We start from the raw sequence: 18,384 nt of genomic DNA, 5'->3' as shown, positions 1-18,384 counted from the left end.
TTATCAAGCCCAATATTGCATATCCCCTGCTCCATTGATAACAGTCCACATCTCCTTAACCTCTTTTTGTGAGACACTTTCAGGAAGGGAAAAACAAACTGAATGGTCAACTATTCTATGTATGCATAGTACACCCTGTCAGCCACATAGGGAGAGGTTATGCTGTCTGATCCTTTCCCACTACAAATATCCAAGTAACACAAATGTGAAAGTCACATACACTCAAAACTATTAGTTAAGGCCCTCCAAATTTTAATATTGGGAATAAAGGCAGAATCAGTTTCCTCTTCCTTCACTGTTTTTGAAGGCAGGCTTGCTGTACTATGAAAGTATACAGCCTGTATTGCCAAGACACAAATAGCTCAAACTGGACCATTCTACGCATTCTCAATTCGATAATATTAGAAGCTAAATCTTACTGATAACACAAAACAAATGTCATTGCTTCTACTTCAATATTGCCAAAATCACTTCCTTCTCAAATGCGTTTTGTTCCATAAGAACTACTTAGTTTTTTCTCTTCTCCTTCATGAAGGAGCTGTTTTTTATCATAAAACTGGGGGGCTTCCCAGCACCCCAACAAAACCTTCAAAAAAATCCCAACTCTCCCAGTTTCTCCACATATACTTTAAATATCTTGCTTTAAGGTAATGTCCACTTTTACTTACCATCATAAACAAAGTAAGTTCCATCTTTGAAAACCACAACAGCAGGCAACTCGGGCAATGTCACATACTGAAAGAGAAATGGTTTTCACTCAATCCATGGAAGATTAAAAGATTTTTAAACAAACAAACAAACAAAAAAATAATCTTAAAAGCATGGAAATGTACTCCATGAGGAAAATCTCAAAGCACATTTATATGTTTTCTGTAGACATTTACTAAAACAAATTTATAAGCTTCTGCAAATTACAAAGTAACACAACACAAATGCATTTTTGAGAGGTAGGTCTCAAAGTGTAAATAAAGCAGTATTTTTACTAGTATCTGCAGTAGCATGAAGAATACTTTATCGGTTAGATGTGAACTTTAAACAGAAGATCATAACTTGAGAGTTTTATCAGTTACGCTCTCCGTTTCCAATCTGTACTCTTGTCAGCGTACTTGTCATATCATTACTTCTACTAAATGGCCAGTCAATAATATCGTAGAAAAAAACAGTAACAATGACAACATGTCCCATTAAATCTTGGCTATTTCCTGTTGTTCAGGTTGACAGAAGTATAAAGACATTGCTAAGACAGAAAAATGCGTGCATTACCATCCTAAATATGATATTTAGCATGGTCAGCAACATACTTAAAAAAAATTACAAGGTGTAGAAACCTTTCTTTTGGAACTTACAATTATCTTATTAAGTTTATGTTTTCAGTAAACTGCCACAGAAAAATACTGCATTTACTCCTTACTGCTTGCTACCATTCTAAGTTAAAATTCTAATAGCATTTGTGGTTAAGAAAGGATTGTATCATGACCTTAGTTCTGACGATGAAGTTGGCTGAACTGTCTCATTTACTGGTATGTTTGGGAAACATAAAAGCAGTGTCATGCATGCTTTTGCAAATGACATGCCTTCTGTAATCATTCTGCATTATCTTCTTGGAAATAAATGTAAAAGCAGTAGGGTTATAACGTAACAGCTCATATGAATGAGCAAGAACGTGGCAATTCTAAATGACGCTTTATTCTCTTATTTGCCCAAAAGAAAGTTTAGCATCTTTAAAGGACAAATCAATCTACGTGCAGATTATGGCTTGCAAAAGATGCCTGAAACTTGGAACAAGATTACTTAATGCGATGAAACAAAGTTTAACAGTGAATACTGTCATGCAAAGCCTCATTACAACTAGCACCAGTGACATTGTTACATTTTTGCTTCTCTCGGTAGAGAGAATACTGTCACTACTTCAGTTTAAATGACATTTGTGGGAAATTACATTTGGAGGGGAAAACAGCTCACTGCTTACATCACTGTGAATCTCAAAGAGTTCCAGCCTTTTACACTATTTCCACTGCACAAGTGAACAGTACTTTTCTTACTCAGCTGGGGCTAAAGTGCAAGTAGCAATATTCAAATTGAAGTAGTTTTAATACAAGCCTTTTGGAAATCTAAGGATACACAATTTATAATGAGGTCAGTTCTACTTATGATGTCAGAAAACACAGGTGCCTAAAAAAAATATAATTTATGCTAGTCTCTAGCCTCTGCTAATCCCAAACTAATCTCGAAGTCATACATTGTCAGGCTTAGAAGAGACTTAGGTCCCACTTGGAGATAACAATAAATAAAAACGCCTCTTGATTTTGCTTCAACACATAAGCAACAATGGTTAGACTAACAACAGTAGCAGTCACAATGGTGGAAAAAATTGCTCACTGTAAATTATTTCCTTCTTACAGAATCCTCCGAAGAGCCACATGAGAATTCTGCAGCCAGTAGACTGGATCAGTTGATCCCTGGGCAGACTAATGTTTTGATCAGTTGTATCACAAAAGGTGAAAATAACTTACCTTTTAACTTCTCTGATTATTAGGGTATGAGTGGCATTCCATGCCACAGACCCTCAAACGAGTTAGAAAAGTGGTTGGTGAAAGGGCTACCAGGAGCAACAAGAGCTTTGCGTTGGCTAAAAAAATCAAAGTATTGACCTTCCTGAGCAGGTTGTATGGTCCACGTGAGTTCTGCATATCTTCTGTTTAAATTTATTAACATGACTGAACAAGTAATTTGGCCATAAAAAGCAATGACAGACTGAATATTGTATTCTTTAACCATATAGACTCAGAAGTTAAGCATTTCAGCGTAATTAGTTTGAAATTTATCAAAGCCACATACACTGTAAGAAGTCATCTCTGTGCCATCAAAACAGCCAAATTACATGAGAACTATACCATCTCTGGAAGAAATAGCAGGAACTGAAACAGCTTACCTCAGGCAGCACATCTTCTGAGGCAGAAAAAAAGTATGTATAAACTATTAGTTCTGAAGCAACTTCAATGTATTTTTCCTGCAAAAATACAAACAATGCTTTTTAACTTCTAAACCTTTAGTATGCTTCAGACAAAAGTTTTGTGACACACCCTATCTTCAAAAAGTAATTAGAAAATATAGTTATGACACAAGATTGTAAAAACACTTCAATAAATGTAAAAAGAGATGAAAATTTATTATAAGCATGCGCTTCAGTCTTTTAGAAGATATTTTAAACTACGTCTGTGAATAGCCAAAAGAATAATTTAATTTAATCTAATCAAGCTTCAAACCTTTAAAGGAGATTCACCACCAACATACACAAAAAGTACACGATGTCTCTTTTGCACATGCTCAAACATTTGCTGGCTAGGAAGTGGCCTGATAAGAGGTCTGGGGAGAAGAAATGAAAAAAGAGAAAGAAGAATCTCAGTTTCTGTAAGCTGCAAAACCCAAACAAATAAAAATACCCAAGAAACTGTCATGTAGTTTTGTGTGTTTTGATTTTTTTTTTTAAACTAAATTCTGCAATGCAAATTCTTTTTTCAATTTATTTCAGTTTCAACTCAAAGCAAAAACACTAAACAAGTTTACTTTGGGGGGATTTTATGTTCCTCAAATAGCACACTAAAATTTGAAATTAATATCTTAGCACAAAAGGCTGCTATGATGTAAATACGCATGTTATTTACTGGTCACAGGATCACAGATTGGGCTGAGTTGGAAGGGACCTTAAAGATCACCTAGTTCCACCCACCCCCCCTGCCATGAGCAGGAACGCTTCCCACTAGACCAGGTTGCTCAAAGCCCCATCCAGACTGGCCTTGAACACTTCCAGGGAAGGGGCCTCCACAACTTCCCTGGGCAACCTATTCCAGTGCCTCACCACCTTTACAACAAAAAATGTCTTCCTTACGTGCAATCTGAATCTACTCTCTTTCCGTATAAAACCATTTCCCCTTATCCTGTCAGTACAGGCCCTGATAAAAAGTCTAGGTTCACTTTGGCATTAACTCATTTCTTTCAGGTATTGCATCTGAAGCAAAAAAGAGGCAAAAAGCCCTCTTTTTATAGTGAAAGGCCACAATAAGGTCTCCCCAGCCACAATAAGGTCTAAATAATTTGAAAGAGAAATTCTGAATATAAGCACAGCAACTAGAAAACGTGGTCTTAGAAATAATCTTACAAAATTCTGGTAAATTACTAGAGATGACTGATATTTCTAAACTACAGAATTCTGAACAATAATTAATATTATGTACCTATATGAATGCTTTGTAATTTGTATCTAAAAAATCAACGAAAGAAATATTATTCTTTTTTCTCCCCAAAGATTACTGGTTTTAACTTCTTGTCAATGTCTTGTTCTTTTTTTAAACAGATTTAATTTGTGGCCCACCTCAAAATCCTACAGAAATTTTAAGTGACCAGTACCAGTCTCACAGAAGAGTACACTTACCCTGCTACTCTATTTGCAAATTCAACTATATCATCTTTAGTTCTAGGTCCTCTATAGTTGTATGCCAAGTCACCTTTCAAGCTAGATAAATAGGAAAGACAAAGAAAAGAACAGAATTGAAATCAACTAAACCATATTGGAACATGCCGAATTACTCAATCTTCACATGTTTATTACAGTCACCTTTCAGCAAGCAACAAGCAAGATAATTTTTCAAATAGTCAGGTAAAAGAAGTGGTCAGAAATATATAAAACTCAATAATGCAATACAACCCAACTACAGAGTAAAAACTTATTTACACAATATCTGATTTACTGACTTTTAAAAACAATTAACTTTCTTTTACGATTATTTTTTTTCTAGTGCACAGCAGTCATCTAATTTGTAAGCACATAGATCATTTGGAACATCTGCTTATAATCACACAAAAAAACCCACACACCCAAACCAAACCCCAAACATTCAGCATTTATACCACTTCGGGATTAGTCCTTGTAAAAGACAAACATATACACTTCTTCAATGTTTTTTTATAATGCAAAAGTATCACATGACCTGCAGGACCTCCTGAATTTATGTACTAAATTAAGCATCCATAAAGTGTTGGTCAGTTTATGTACGCTGCTGACAGGGGATGCAGCACGCTTGTATTATAACAATATTCCAGTAGTTTTACTAATTCTAACAGGCTTTCTTTGAATCCATATAGGTTTAGAAAACTCACAGGAAAAAAAAAAAATCATAAAAGCAATTTTCTATGCCTCTATGGCAATAAAGTTTTTCATCCTTAAAGAGTAATAAGCTAAACATCTCTGCCACCTTTTCACAGAATCACAGAATTACAGAATAGTCAGGGTTGGAAGGGACCTCTGGAGATCATCTAGTCCAACCCCCCTGCCACCTACAACAGGTCGCACAGGACAGCGTCCAGGCGGGTTTTGAACATCTCCAGAGTGGGAGACTCCACAACCTCTCTGGGCAGCCTGTTCCAGTGCTCCACTACCCTCAAAGTGAAGAAGTTCCTCCTCATGTTAAGATGGAACTTCCTATGTTCAAGCTTGCGCCCATTACCCCTCGTCCTATCAATGGGCACCACTGAAGGAAGACTCCTCCCATCCCTCTGGCATCCTCCCTTTAAGTATTTGAAAGCATTAATAAGATCCCCCCTCAGTCTTCTTTTCTCTAGACTAAAGAGACCCAAGTTCCTCAGCCTTTCCTCATATGAAAGATGTTCTAGTCCCCTAATCATCTTCGTAGCCCTTTGCTGGACCCTCTCCAGCAGATCCCTGTCTTTCTTGAACTGGGGAGCCCAGAACCGGACGTAGTACTCCAGATGCGGCCTCACCAGGGCAGAGTAGAGGGGGAGGATGACCTCTCTTGACCTGCTGGCCACACTCTTCTTGATGTACCCCAGGATGCCATTGGCCCTCTTGGCCACCAGGGCACATTGCTGGCTCATGGTCATCCTGTTGTCCACCGGGACTCCCAGGTGCCTTTCCACAGAGCTGCTCTCCAGGAGGTCAGCCCCCAACCTGTACTGATGCGTGGGGTTATTCCTCCCCAGATGCAGTACCCTACATTTACCCTTGTTGAATTTCATTATGTTCCTCCCTGCCCAACTCTCCAGCCTGTCCAGGTCACGCTGTAAAGCAGCACAGCCTTCTGGCGTGTCAGCCACTCCTCTGGAGCAGTTTAGTGTCATCAGCAAACTTGCTGATGGTACAGTCTATCCCTCTGTCTTTTGAGAAAACTAACTTGACAAGATTTATTATATATAATATATCCTAGATACTATTTGCTTAAATAATAACCTGCTAACAAGCCCAGTATGTACATTGTAAGAAGTACTCAAAATTACTTTATGAAACATGACCTTGTACTGAACTATATACTATATGTGTTATGAGCAAGTACATATAATACCATTACGGATTGGTATTTTCCTATAAATGTTGTACTCCGTTGATTAATTTTTTTTTTTAATTATGTGAAGAAAAAAAATCTACATATACTTCTCTTGTCAAACAACTGAGCTCTAGCTTCACCCTGTATAATACCGTCACTTGAGTAAGATTTTCAGGTACACTGAAGAGAAGAGAGAGGTAATTAAAGATAAGAAAATGCAATCAGCAACTCACAGAAGTTAACAGGAAGACTCAGGTATGCACTTACTGCCTGGATCAGTCTTAAGGTGTCAAATCAACTGGTGCATGAAATCCCTTTTATAATAACAATTTAATATATATACACAAATATATATTTATATACACATACTTTTACACTGTTGCATAGAAAACAGCAGTTAAATGAGCTCCAAATTTGCTAACCTGCCATTAAGAGTTCTGTTTCTAAATAAGCAGCTTGATATTACTGATTTCCATAGCAAAACAGTCCAGTAGAAATCAAGGATAATGTCAAAATGAAATGGTGGAGTATTTCTGTTTGTTTGGTGGTTTTGGAGCTTTTTGTTTGTTTGTTTGGGATATTTAAGCAGAGCGCACTATTTTTTTCCTGTCATTAAATCAGTGGTAGGATAGATACTGTTAGAAATTCAATGGGAAGCATCAACTTACAGCTTAATTGTTGGATAGCCTCGCACTCCAAATTCAGATGCAATACCTGAAAGAAATGAGTTAATGCCAAAGTGAAACAAGACTTTCTTGCTCTCCTACCGTAATCTTTAAACATAGTTTATCATTCAAGCCACATAAATAAATGAAAAACCTACCACTTATTTCAGTATGAATTATTTTACTTGCTTTCAGTATGCTGCTGTTATGAAACTACATCATTAAATTTTGGACCTCTTTCAGGGTCCCAGCATAGGCTCTCAATTCATATGCCACAAGTCAAATGGCATGAGAATCTTCTAAATAGACAGTGTTCACCAAAAAAAGTAGTATGCATTTAATATGCACATACAATTGGCTGAAAATATCCGAGGCAGGAATTAAGCATCATGGATGTAGAGTAGTAAATATTAATGCTTAGAAGAAATATAAAAGACAATTACCTACTCATGTGCTACAGTAATGGGTAACAACAAAAGTGCAGTATCACGCTGTAGAAGTTACAAAAAAGTCAGTTTTTAAAGCATATTCTGCAGACATGAATGTCTACAGTCACCAACTTCACCAGAAACAGACACTTTCTAAGCAATCAGTTTCTTACCTACTGCTTACTAAACTGGTAAAAAGTAAGACAATTGCAGAGTGTTTTTGCCATCCTCACACTTGTTTAAAACCTTGTATCTTGCTCCCATCAATTCGAGGAGCACAATTTACAACCGTCCTTCCAATTGTGAACATTGCAACTGCCACCTGAAGCTACACTTTCCAGTCAATTCAGTGTTTTCCAAAAGTTAAGCTACGTAGTCAAGTCTAAAATTCTGATAATGCTTGTGCAATTCCCTACTGAAAAGAAACCCCTGCATTCAAAACACACCAAGATTCAATACTTTTAACATTAACGCTCCGAAGCTACCAACCACATGCCAGAGCAGATGTGGAAGGACTTGTGTACAGGGCTCTGATTAACAGTTTAGAAATCGTGTCCCTAAGGTTGTTTGACTGGATCAAAATCCCAATTGCAGAAAATTAGCAGCTCACCTACCAGCATCTCAGTGAAAGACTGAGATAAGAAATATGCATACTAGGATCAATTTGATACCAATCCTTTTCTCTCATAGCTGCACTATATAGAACTATAATGCATCAAAATCTGTATTAGAACATTCAATTACAAGAGCTGTCCACAGGCAGTTAATTTCTCCTTGTACAGCTCTTGAGCACAGTCAGGAGAACTAAAAAAATAGACACTTTTAAATATTTTTTTTTTTTAAACATCCCAGCCACAGAGATTACTAAAATACTCTCAACATTGTGGAAGTAACTTATATCATCACCTCCACTTGTTGATAGGAACAATGCAGTATAGACAGCAGCAATTATGCTAGCACCAGGTGTGACGTATCTCTACTTTGATCACATTCAGTGGACTTCTGAGGCTTACCCCCATGAAAATTCAACTGATACCACACCGGGTCACCATTCTGTTGACATAACTGCTGTATCTTCATTCCACACAGTTACCAAAGGCAACGCCTATTGGATAATTAAATGTTCAGCTGTGATATAAGCTCTCTGATGACAAGCTACCCAAAGTTCAGATTTTTCACACTGCTTCACATTCCTATTAAGAACACAAACTATGCAGAGCCAACCATTCATGTTCCTTCCTAGTCACACGTGTGTGCCCAGCTCCATTGTCTTCTGATATTCTCAAGACTGAATTATTTTGATTTCAGAGAATCTTTAGATTGGGAAGACATTAACTGAACTTTTCATATCTAGATGTTGTAAAATTTCCACTTCCAAAATAAAAGCATGAAACTATTTCAAAAGATTAATTGGACTTTACTCTTTGTAAAACTGGTAACAACTCTGAGAAGAAAAATATTTTCAGGGCACAAAGGAACCCTTGCAGTTTTTAGTAATTTTTAAATAGGCAAAACTGAATTTTAGAACAAAAAGTAAGTGCCAATTCTGTTCTAGGTACCAAATACAAATATTTAGTATCAGGATGACAGATGCAAATATTTCAGGGTAAGGGTTTATACAATTTATACAATTTAGGATTTGATATACATGACTGGAAAGCTAGAGATCCACTAAATATGTTCCCAATTTTGAAGTTACTTTGAAACTTTTAATGCTCCAGACTTATTTTGCTTTAGTAAATAAGCATCTTTAAGATGAAACATAAGGCCAAATTTATGTCATTTTACAGAAAAAAGCTACATACAATAAATTGGTGTTTGAGACAAGACTGTTTTAATCTCAAAAGACCAAACTCTGCTATATGTAAGCACAGAAAAATTGAAGTATCACTGAAAAAAAAGTATTCTGCATAATATTTTAAGTAAATATAAATCCTGAATAATCAAGTTTAATGGGTATTAACTAAAAACATTACATGTATTAACCGAGTTTTATCACATACAGATCTCACTTGGGCCCCACTGCTCCCTATGCCTTTCCTTTTAAATATCCTCCTGGTTCAACATAGATTTAAGTGTAAAGACAATAAACAAGTACACTAAAATGAAGAAAATACTGTTAAGCATGCAACAATCCTCTAATGTCTACCCAAACCATTTCTCCAAATACTGAAAGTTTTGGGTTTTCTCAGAAAAGGTCGCTACTTATGAAAGGCATCATCAAAAATGAAAGCATTAAAATAGCTGAAATTGCTTCTTCAAGAAGACGTTTACAGAGAAACATGGGGAGAAATTGGTTCAACACTGATGTAATGACTTCAGCGATTTCAGTAGGCTAACATCTTAAGGACTGATTACCTGAAAAGAGTAACCACAGGAACACAAGCACTTGTCCAACAGTAATACAAGGAACATAAAATTGGATGCTGTCAAGAGACGCACCACAAAGATGTTTGTATAGCAGTACTCTAGTGTATGAAAACCTTATCTTTGAAAAGCTTTTACCTTGCATTTCTCAGGAAGAATTCACTACACAAGCAGAAACAAGTGTGATAAAATCCACATACTACAGCATGTTGTCACTTTTAGAAAGAAAAAGATCAGGAAATTGTTCTCCAATGACTGTTTGCGTACATTTGCTGTGACACAGCACACAAGAATGACTAATGAAAAAAATCAAGAAGAGTTTCAAAACAAAGTCTGTCATGAAATTACCCCTAACCAAACCATACTTACTAGAAAAGGAAGTTGCATCCATCTTCCCAACTTTTACTGGAGACCCCATGTTTTTCATTTCCATACCCACTTCATTCCACACAGGCTCCAGTTTCTTGCAGTGGCCACACCAAGGTGCGTAAAACTGAGAAGAAAATACATTTGATTTAGGAAATGAAAAAAAAAGTTAATGAAAAGAAGTGATTAAAAGAAGTTGATTCTATGATTAACCCTCAAATACATTAGCAAGGTGTACTTTTCAATTGTGGTAGTCTTCAAGTCTTAATAAAACTGCAAGTTAATTACAAAGCTGGAGTGACAAACAGAGCTTTTATGATTTGGTGCTACTTTTAGTAAGAAAGCATAAATTTGAAAAGAATACATTCAATTGCTGTACTATTATACGACTGCTGATTTAAAATAGACTGTGTGGTAATATTTTTTTTTAATCTCTTTTGGAATACTTTCCTCTTTTTTTGCAAGTTAAAGGACGATGTAACCAATCTATCCAGTAATACAAATTTATTTGCCAATAGGGGAACACTATTCTTTGAAAGGAAGGACTACATATATGTGTATATATACATATACTTCCCCAAGCTGTCCTCTGTTATTCTGATATTTCAGGTTTTCAGCAACTATTTTATACGAGCACGTTGTAAAATTGATCCCATTTTCTCAGGGCCAAGCAGAGCTGAGAGACTTCATTTCATCTTTCTTCCTACATCTTACTCCAACACCTCAGTGAAATTAATAGGGAAGATACAAATATAAGAAGAACAGGTCATAACTTGACAAGGTTGGATTTTGGTTTCCCATACGTTACTGATCAATTCTGAATCAGCATGTATAGTTTACCCCACTCAAAAATCACAAATCTGAATGATACAATTTGGGAATTACAATTCATATTTGGGTGAGCTAAAAATAATTTTATCTCATTGACAAACAAGCTCAATCTTTTTAATAATTCTTTTTAATAATTCTTTTTAATAATTCTTTTTAATAATTCTTTTTAATAATTCTTTTTAATAATTCTTTTTAATAATTCTTTTTAATAATTCTTTTTAATAATTCTTTTTAATAATTCTTTTTAATAATTGCTTATGAAATAAGGAGCACTGAATCTTTCTAAATATGTTTCCAAATAAGCAAAAGAAGCCTCTCATATATTTGATGTTGTAGTGCTAAATGTCTGGAACACAAATTAGCTGGTGTAACTAGAGAATTGAGTTGTAAAAATTCTGAACAGAGGTTATTACCCACTGACTGTAAGCATTAGGTAATCTTTTCTTTTTTTAAGGACTGTAAAATATAGGATGAAACCTGTCTGCATCCAGTAGTCTGTCTAATTCCTGGTTCATCCTGAACAATAGACAGATTTCTTATCCACCCTGTCAGAAGAATTACTGTCATGTAATTTTTCTACAGCACGTACAAACGATTTTCCAAATGATGAAGCAGCCTTACTACAGAGTGTAATATTGTACACTTTGTGTTTTGAATTCCACTAGCAGGTCTTCCCATTCTTCCCATATACTCACATCTACAAGCCAAATATCATCTTTACGGTTTTCTTTAAACCTAGGAAAGGAAAAAAATGAAATCAGTATATGATGTATCTGAAAATAAATAGATGAAGTGCACGTGTGAAACAGGCAAAGTATACAATTAAGTTGATATAAAACTAGATACAAGAATTCTGTTTTGTTTCTTTCTTTGGGGTGGGGGAAAGGAGGAAATTGTTATTTTTCAGTATTAAGATTGCCCCTGCACATTATACTACATACACAGTTGTACCAGATAGGTTTCTATAACTATTTGCCAAGACAAACAATAAAAAAAACACCACCACCACCCCAAATAGTAACAAATCAGAAAACACACCAAAACACACAAGAGATATTTGAATAGGATATGTAATCTAAGGGGAAGGAATATTTTGCAGCTGTTCTAGTTATATTAAATATGGCAATTGACTGTTTAGAAAATATTGCATTTTTATAGATCAACTAATACAGACTCTTAGAGCATTGGTTTACACTGTTAATCTTAGCTTTACTGAACATAGACTAACTAAATTATCTTCAATGTTAACATGCAAAGCAATTTTAGTTCCACCTCCTTCAACATTCTACTACAGGTGTGTCGGTATGCTTTTATCAAAGCTGCACACAAGAAAACAACTTATTGGAATAAAAATGTTCAAGTTATTGATAGAAAACGGATACACAGGTACTACTGAATACTCGCAATGCTAGACAAATGACATCTTAATGAACTGACTAGCTTTATTAACTGTAAATCTGTCACTAAATGCTAAAACCTCTAAAACAAAAAAAAAATAACATGATAAATCAAGGTTTCTTAGTATCACAGTATGCTAGGGATTGGAAGGAACCTCAAAAGATCATCTAGTCCAATCCCCCTGTCGGAGCAGGAACACCTAGATGAGGTTGCACAGGAAGGCGTCCAGGCGAGTTTTGAATGTCTCCAGAGAAGGAGACTCCACAACCTCCCTGGGCAGCCTGTTCCAGTGCTCTGTCACCCTCACTGAGAAGAAGTTTCTTCTCAAATTTAAGTGGAACCTCTTGTGTTCCAGCTTGAATCCATTACCCCTTGTCCTATCATTGGTTGCTACTGAGAAGAGCCTGGCTCCATCCTCATGACATTCCCCCTTTATATATTTATAAACGCTAATAAGATCACTCCTCAGTCTCCTCTTCTCCAAACTAAAGAGACCCAGCTCCCTCAGCCTTTCCTCATAAGGGAGATGCTCCACTCCCTTAATCATCTTAGTTGCCCTATGCTGGACTCTCTCCAGCAGCTCTCTGTCCCTCTTGAACTGAGGGGCCCAGAACTGGACACAATATTCCAGATGCGGTCTCACCAGGGCAGAGTAGAGGGGAAGGAGGACCTCTCTCGATCTACTAACCACCCCCCTTCTAATACAGCCCAGGATGCCATTGGCCTTCTTGGCCACAAGGGCACAGTGCTGGCTCATGGTCATCCTGCTGTCCACCAGGACCCCCAGGTCCCTTTCCTCTACACTGCTCTCTAACAGGTAGCTCCCCATCCTATACTGGAACCTGGGGTTGTTTCTGCCCAGATGTAGGACCCTACACTTTCCCTTGTTGTATTTCATGAAGTTATTCCCTGCCCAAATCTCCAGCCTGTCCAAGTCTCTCTGGATGGCAGCACAGCCCTCTGGCGTGTCAGCCACTCCTCCTAGCTTAGTGTCATCAGCAAACTTGCTGATAGTACACTCAATTCCCTCATCTAAATCATTGATGAATATATTGAATAATATGGGCCCCAGTACCGACCCTTGAGGCACTCCACTGGTTACCGGCCTCCAACTGGACTCTGCCCCATTGACTACGACTCTCTGGCTTCTCTCCTTCAGCCAGTTCGCAGTCCACCTAATTATCCGATCATCCAGTCCACGCTTCCTCAGTTTAGCCGTGAGGATGCTGTGGGAGACCGTGTCAAATGCTTTACTGAAGTCAAGGTAGACCACATCTACCACTCTGCCATCATCCATCCACCTCGTTATTTCCTCATAAAAGGCTATGAGGTTGGTCAAGCATGACTTCCCCTTGGAAAAGCCATGCTGACTGCCCCTAATAACCCTCTTATCCTTGATATGCCTTGAGAGGGCACCAAGGATAAGCTGTTCCATCAGTTTCCCAGGGATGGAGGTGAGGCTGACCGGTCTATAGTTACCCGGGTCCTCCTTCTTGCCCTTTTTGAAGACTGGAGTGACATTTGCTTTCCTCCAGTCCTCAGGCACCTCGCCCGTTTCCCAAGACTTGGTAAAGATGGTGGAGAGTGGTCCAGCAATGACTTCAGACAGCTCCTTCAGCACCCGCGGGTGCATCCCATCTGGACCCATGGATTTATGGATGTCCAGGTTGCTTAACTGGTCTCTGACCCAGTCCTCATCAACTAAGGCAAACTCATCCATTGACTTGACTTCATCTTCATCTGGGGTCTCAGCGGAACAGGACTCCTCAGGACAGCCCCCGACAGAGTAGACAGAGACAAAGAAGGCATTCAGTAGTTCTGCCTTCTCTGTATCTTCTGTCACCAGGGCACCCACCCCATTCAGTAGTGGGCCTACATTGCCTCTGGTGTTAGTTTTATCTGCCATGTATTTGAAAAAGCTCTTCCTGTTGTCCTTGACCCCTCTTGCCAGGTTTAACTCTAAGGAGGCCTTAGCTTTCCTAGTTGCCTCTCTACATCCCCTGACAGCAGCCCTGTACTCCTCCCAAGTTGTCAGCCCCTCCTTCCATGATCTAGTACCTCTTGAAATGTTTACACATTTCACTGAACTGTTGTCACTACAAGATCATATAACTTCGTAAAACAGACTAGAACTAGGAGTAATATCACATGCTATAAAATATATTATACAACATTCTTACTGTAACACTCATTGGGAAAGATGAATATATATAAACACGCAGTGTCTGATCTACATTCTAAGTTAAGATCCAATTAATAGAAGTTATAGCCCAACTCATCAATTCCCAATATACAGCATGCTCACAGACAGTAAGCAAAATCAGAAAACATTTATAATATTTAATTTAAAGTTTAATAGATTTGTAATGGTCCATAACGGTCCTGAAGAAATACTAATGCTGATGCTGGCCTACTGTTTGAAAGACATAATTCAGAAATCATTATCTAATTACAAAGCTGAGTGTTTGAAACTTAGAATTGCAGCATTTCGCTGGTAAATTCAAGCCTTTTTTTGTTTTATTGATGGCATACCAAGGTTGCAGTGCTTGTACAGCAGAAAAAGTATTTGCAGTGACTAACATAAAACTTTTACAGGAAATAAGCATTTTTAAATCATAAAATTGCTTAGTCGACCACCTTACTAAAAATTTACTTCACCAGTCTAAGTGCTACAGGGCTAATGAAAGAACTAGAGTCTAGCATCTCTTGAGAACTCTAATGAAGCTCCAGCTAACTTCCAATTACAATGTCAAATAACTGGTTATGATGCAAGAGGCAGAAAGCAACGACTGAATCATCAGATCCTGCACTGTGCTTCAATTTAGAATATCACCTTTGGTTTGTAAAAAAAACCATTACAATGAAATGTTCTCCTCCCCCTGCCACAGTATGACTGTTACGGGAGATTGCAAAGAACATTAAAGCACTGAGAAAGGTAGACTGAAATCTTACAAAAACAGTAGACAACAAAGAAAAGAGGGAAAGAAAGGAAACATCTGGAGGAAGATTATTCCAATGTACTTTAATAACTTTGGCTTAAGATAATATAAAAAATACTGTAGTTAAGTGTTGCATATCCTTGAATCAAAATTATTTGTCTCAAATACATACAACTTCCCAACATTTGGCACTACAAGATCAAATATTGCCTCAGCCTTCACTTAATCCATGCACGCCACTTAATCATTAAATGGTTAAAAGAAACCAGCATAAAGCAAAACTGAATACCAAGGTCACAATTCCAAGGGCCTTAAACCAACCCAGCTGTTGTTTCTATTCCTCCCTGTCTCCATTCTCACCCCCCTTGCACTGTTTCTGATGCTTCTTATCCTGGGTTGAGCCACCAACGCAGCCTCACAGACAGAAAAATATTTCCTTTTTTAATCAGGTTACTTATCTGCTTTGCTATCACACCTGAACAAGTCAGCAAACATCACAAGATGAGTACTGACCTGAGGCAGCCAGCAGTTCAATTAGCATAAGCCGATAGGAACCATAGCTTTTATTTTGCATCCCTTCCACAGCCCAGTTGGGTGATGCTGGGTAACTTGCACCTCTGTTAGTTCTCTGCTACTTGTTCTTCTATATCCTGTAAGGTTGGGAAAGGGACCTGCACCTCACACTAGCAGATGTTGTTCGCAACTACCAAAATTCAAATAAAACACAAATTTTTCAGCAACAGCAAGAACTCCATAATGTTTAGGTATCTATAAAAAGGAAAACTTCAAGCTTTTCACCAGTCACTGCTCCCAATTTTTTTAATTGTTTTCCTGACCTTTTTCACCATTTGCCTGTCCTGAACAACTCACCACTTAATTCTTATTCTCAATTGCAAATACATATGCATCCGTATAGTTTTGTAGTTGAAAAATCCAAGTGTTTTAAAATAAGATTTTCTTTAATCAGCTATTTCAAAAAAGTTACTTGACTATAGAATGATGTTGCTTCACTCCAAAATGGCAATTACATTTAAAGTTACACCTGTGGAAACACGATATGTGAACGTGATGCAGGAGCACAGATACACTCTATTTTATTCACTTAGCCTCTTTATCTTCAGTCCTTGAAAATATGAGGCATGCTTCAAAAACAAGCTTTGAAAATCAAGTCCAAGCAGTTCCTGTGCTTCAGTTGCTTTTTCACAACACTTTAAACACCAGTCAGATATGCTGATATATCTCCCTTCAGTACCGCTTCCATACAGTCCCATTCCCTCCCCCACAATTCCACAGCACCTCATTTGATCCTCTGATTATCTGCTCCAGCTGAATAAGCAATATGGTGAAAAAGTGAATGGTTTTCTGACTGCTTAGCTCTATGATGCAATTTATCATGGACTGAATCCTCATGAAAACATCATCTTTGACTGCCTTAAAATTATCATAAAGCAGCCATCTAATGCCACCTTCTCCTCCCCCATCAGCTAGTATTGTCTATATTTTCTATTTCAATTTTAATAATCGTCCTGCACCATAGCACTTTAGATCAACCTGCTAATCTGACAAAAAAAAAAAAAAAAAGAAGTTAATTCATTTTTTGAAAGTTAGATTTTACTGGGAACAGCAAGTACCTAGCCATCAAACTGCTAAAGCAAGGCAGTACACAATGACACTACACAACCAAGTTAAGGGCAGGACTATGCATTTCAACACCTCCACAGTCTCAGAGCTAAATCTGCCATGAAAGCACATTTTTACACGGGAATATAATTGGCATTTCAAGCAGCCATGAACTAGTCCTGCAGGCCTCCTTCTCTCTTCCGTTTCTGGCCATGCATGAATGCACTTTTACTCGTTCTCCCAACTCCTTGTGGCAGCTATGCAGCAAACTCGAATGAAGGATTTGGTTAAACGTAATCAGCTTTTATTTGGGGCAGGCATCAATCCACCCATATATTTACTCTACCAAAAAGCAGGAAAGAGCAAGTAAGTCTGAGAACAGTTTTGACAACAGCACCTGTGATGACAGCTTTAAAAAAATATTGCAAAGTTAAAGTGCTCCTCAGCTTCCTAAATTGCCCCTACTTAATACAGGCCACAGACCTGCTGCCATTCCTGCTACAAAGACGACACATTTTTTCACTGTAGCCTTCTTGACAATCGCACTCTGCACAAAGCGGTCAGTCTGGGGTCACACACACCCCCCCGCAAAAAAGACAAAACAACACTTAATTAATAAGGCCAGACACCCCAGTACTTACGACTCATCTAGATCCGCCACAAAACCCGCACCTGATGCCACCACATGTGCAACCACTGCGAGGTAAGGAAAAGGGTACCGTGAGCGATCTCCACGCCACACCGGGGGGTGCCCACCCACGCCAGCTGAGAGGTTCACCACCAGCGCGCCCTTCTCTCCCCTCACGCCTCCAGCGCTTCCCCACATCCCCAGCCCTCCCCGCTGCCCGTCCCTAGCCGCCGCAGCGCTGCCCGCCGTTCCCCTCCGCCTTTCTCCCGCCTCCGAAGCCCACCGCTTTTCCCTCCCTCCGCCCTCCCTCCAGGCCACAGCCCCCAACCCGAAGCGGCTGGCGGCCGCCCGGCCGTTACCTGCCGCCCAGAGGAGGCACCACCGCGGCCGCTCGCCCACCGCTGCCATGTTGACAGGAGCTGCGGCACAGCCGGAAGGGGAAGCGGCGCGCGGCGGCGGCGACCTTTCCTCACTGCGCAGGCGCGACAGGCGGGGGGCGGGGGAGGGGGCGGTAGCCGTAACGGTAGCGGTAGCGGCCGTTGCCGGCCGTTTCCCACGAGCGGAGGTGGGGGACGCGTGGGTTAGGCGGAGGCGGTTCTGCCTGAGGGGATTAACGGCAGCCGCGGCCCGGCCGGCGGCGGTGTGCCCCCTCCGCCGAATCCCGGGTTTCCGCGCCGCCGAAAGCCGCCCGGGGCGGAAGGGGGGGGAAGCGGTGGACGGTTGTGACACCCTGACCCGGTGCTGAGACGTGGCGTCGGTGGACGTTGTCATCTCCCCAGTGGTTTCCAGAGTTGGGGCTCGCCA

General features: G+C 39.1%; 1 protein-coding gene across 1 annotated transcript in view; it reads right to left on the bottom strand.

Moving 5' to 3' along the window:
* TMX3 (thioredoxin related transmembrane protein 3) overlaps nt 1–17,996 on the bottom strand; it is a 33,164-nt gene extending 15,168 nt beyond the window's left edge. The window contains exons 1-9 of the mRNA XM_082479288.1: nt 17,940–17,996; nt 17,594–17,648; nt 11,691–11,730; nt 10,168–10,291; nt 7,007–7,052; nt 4,433–4,513; nt 3,267–3,366; nt 2,933–3,010; nt 669–735 (exon numbers count right to left, since the gene is read on the bottom strand). Coding sequence (XP_082335414.1) covers nt 669–735; nt 2,933–3,010; nt 3,267–3,366; nt 4,433–4,513; nt 7,007–7,052; nt 10,168–10,291; nt 11,691–11,730; nt 17,594–17,648; nt 17,940–17,988 — 640 coding nt within the window. The 5' untranslated portion in view covers nt 17,989–17,996. The remainder of the gene's footprint in view (nt 1–668; nt 736–2,932; nt 3,011–3,266; nt 3,367–4,432; nt 4,514–7,006; nt 7,053–10,167; nt 10,292–11,690; nt 11,731–17,593; nt 17,649–17,939) is intronic.
* Between the last annotated feature and the right edge of the window lie 388 nt (nt 17,997–18,384).

This window comes from Vanellus vanellus (genome assembly GCF_965231255.1).
Source record: "Vanellus vanellus genome assembly, chromosome: 2".
NCBI lineage: Eukaryota > Metazoa > Chordata > Aves > Charadriiformes > Charadriidae > Vanellus > Vanellus vanellus.
Note: the sequence above shows the minus strand (reverse complement) of the source record. Positions and strands in the feature narration are given on the sequence as shown.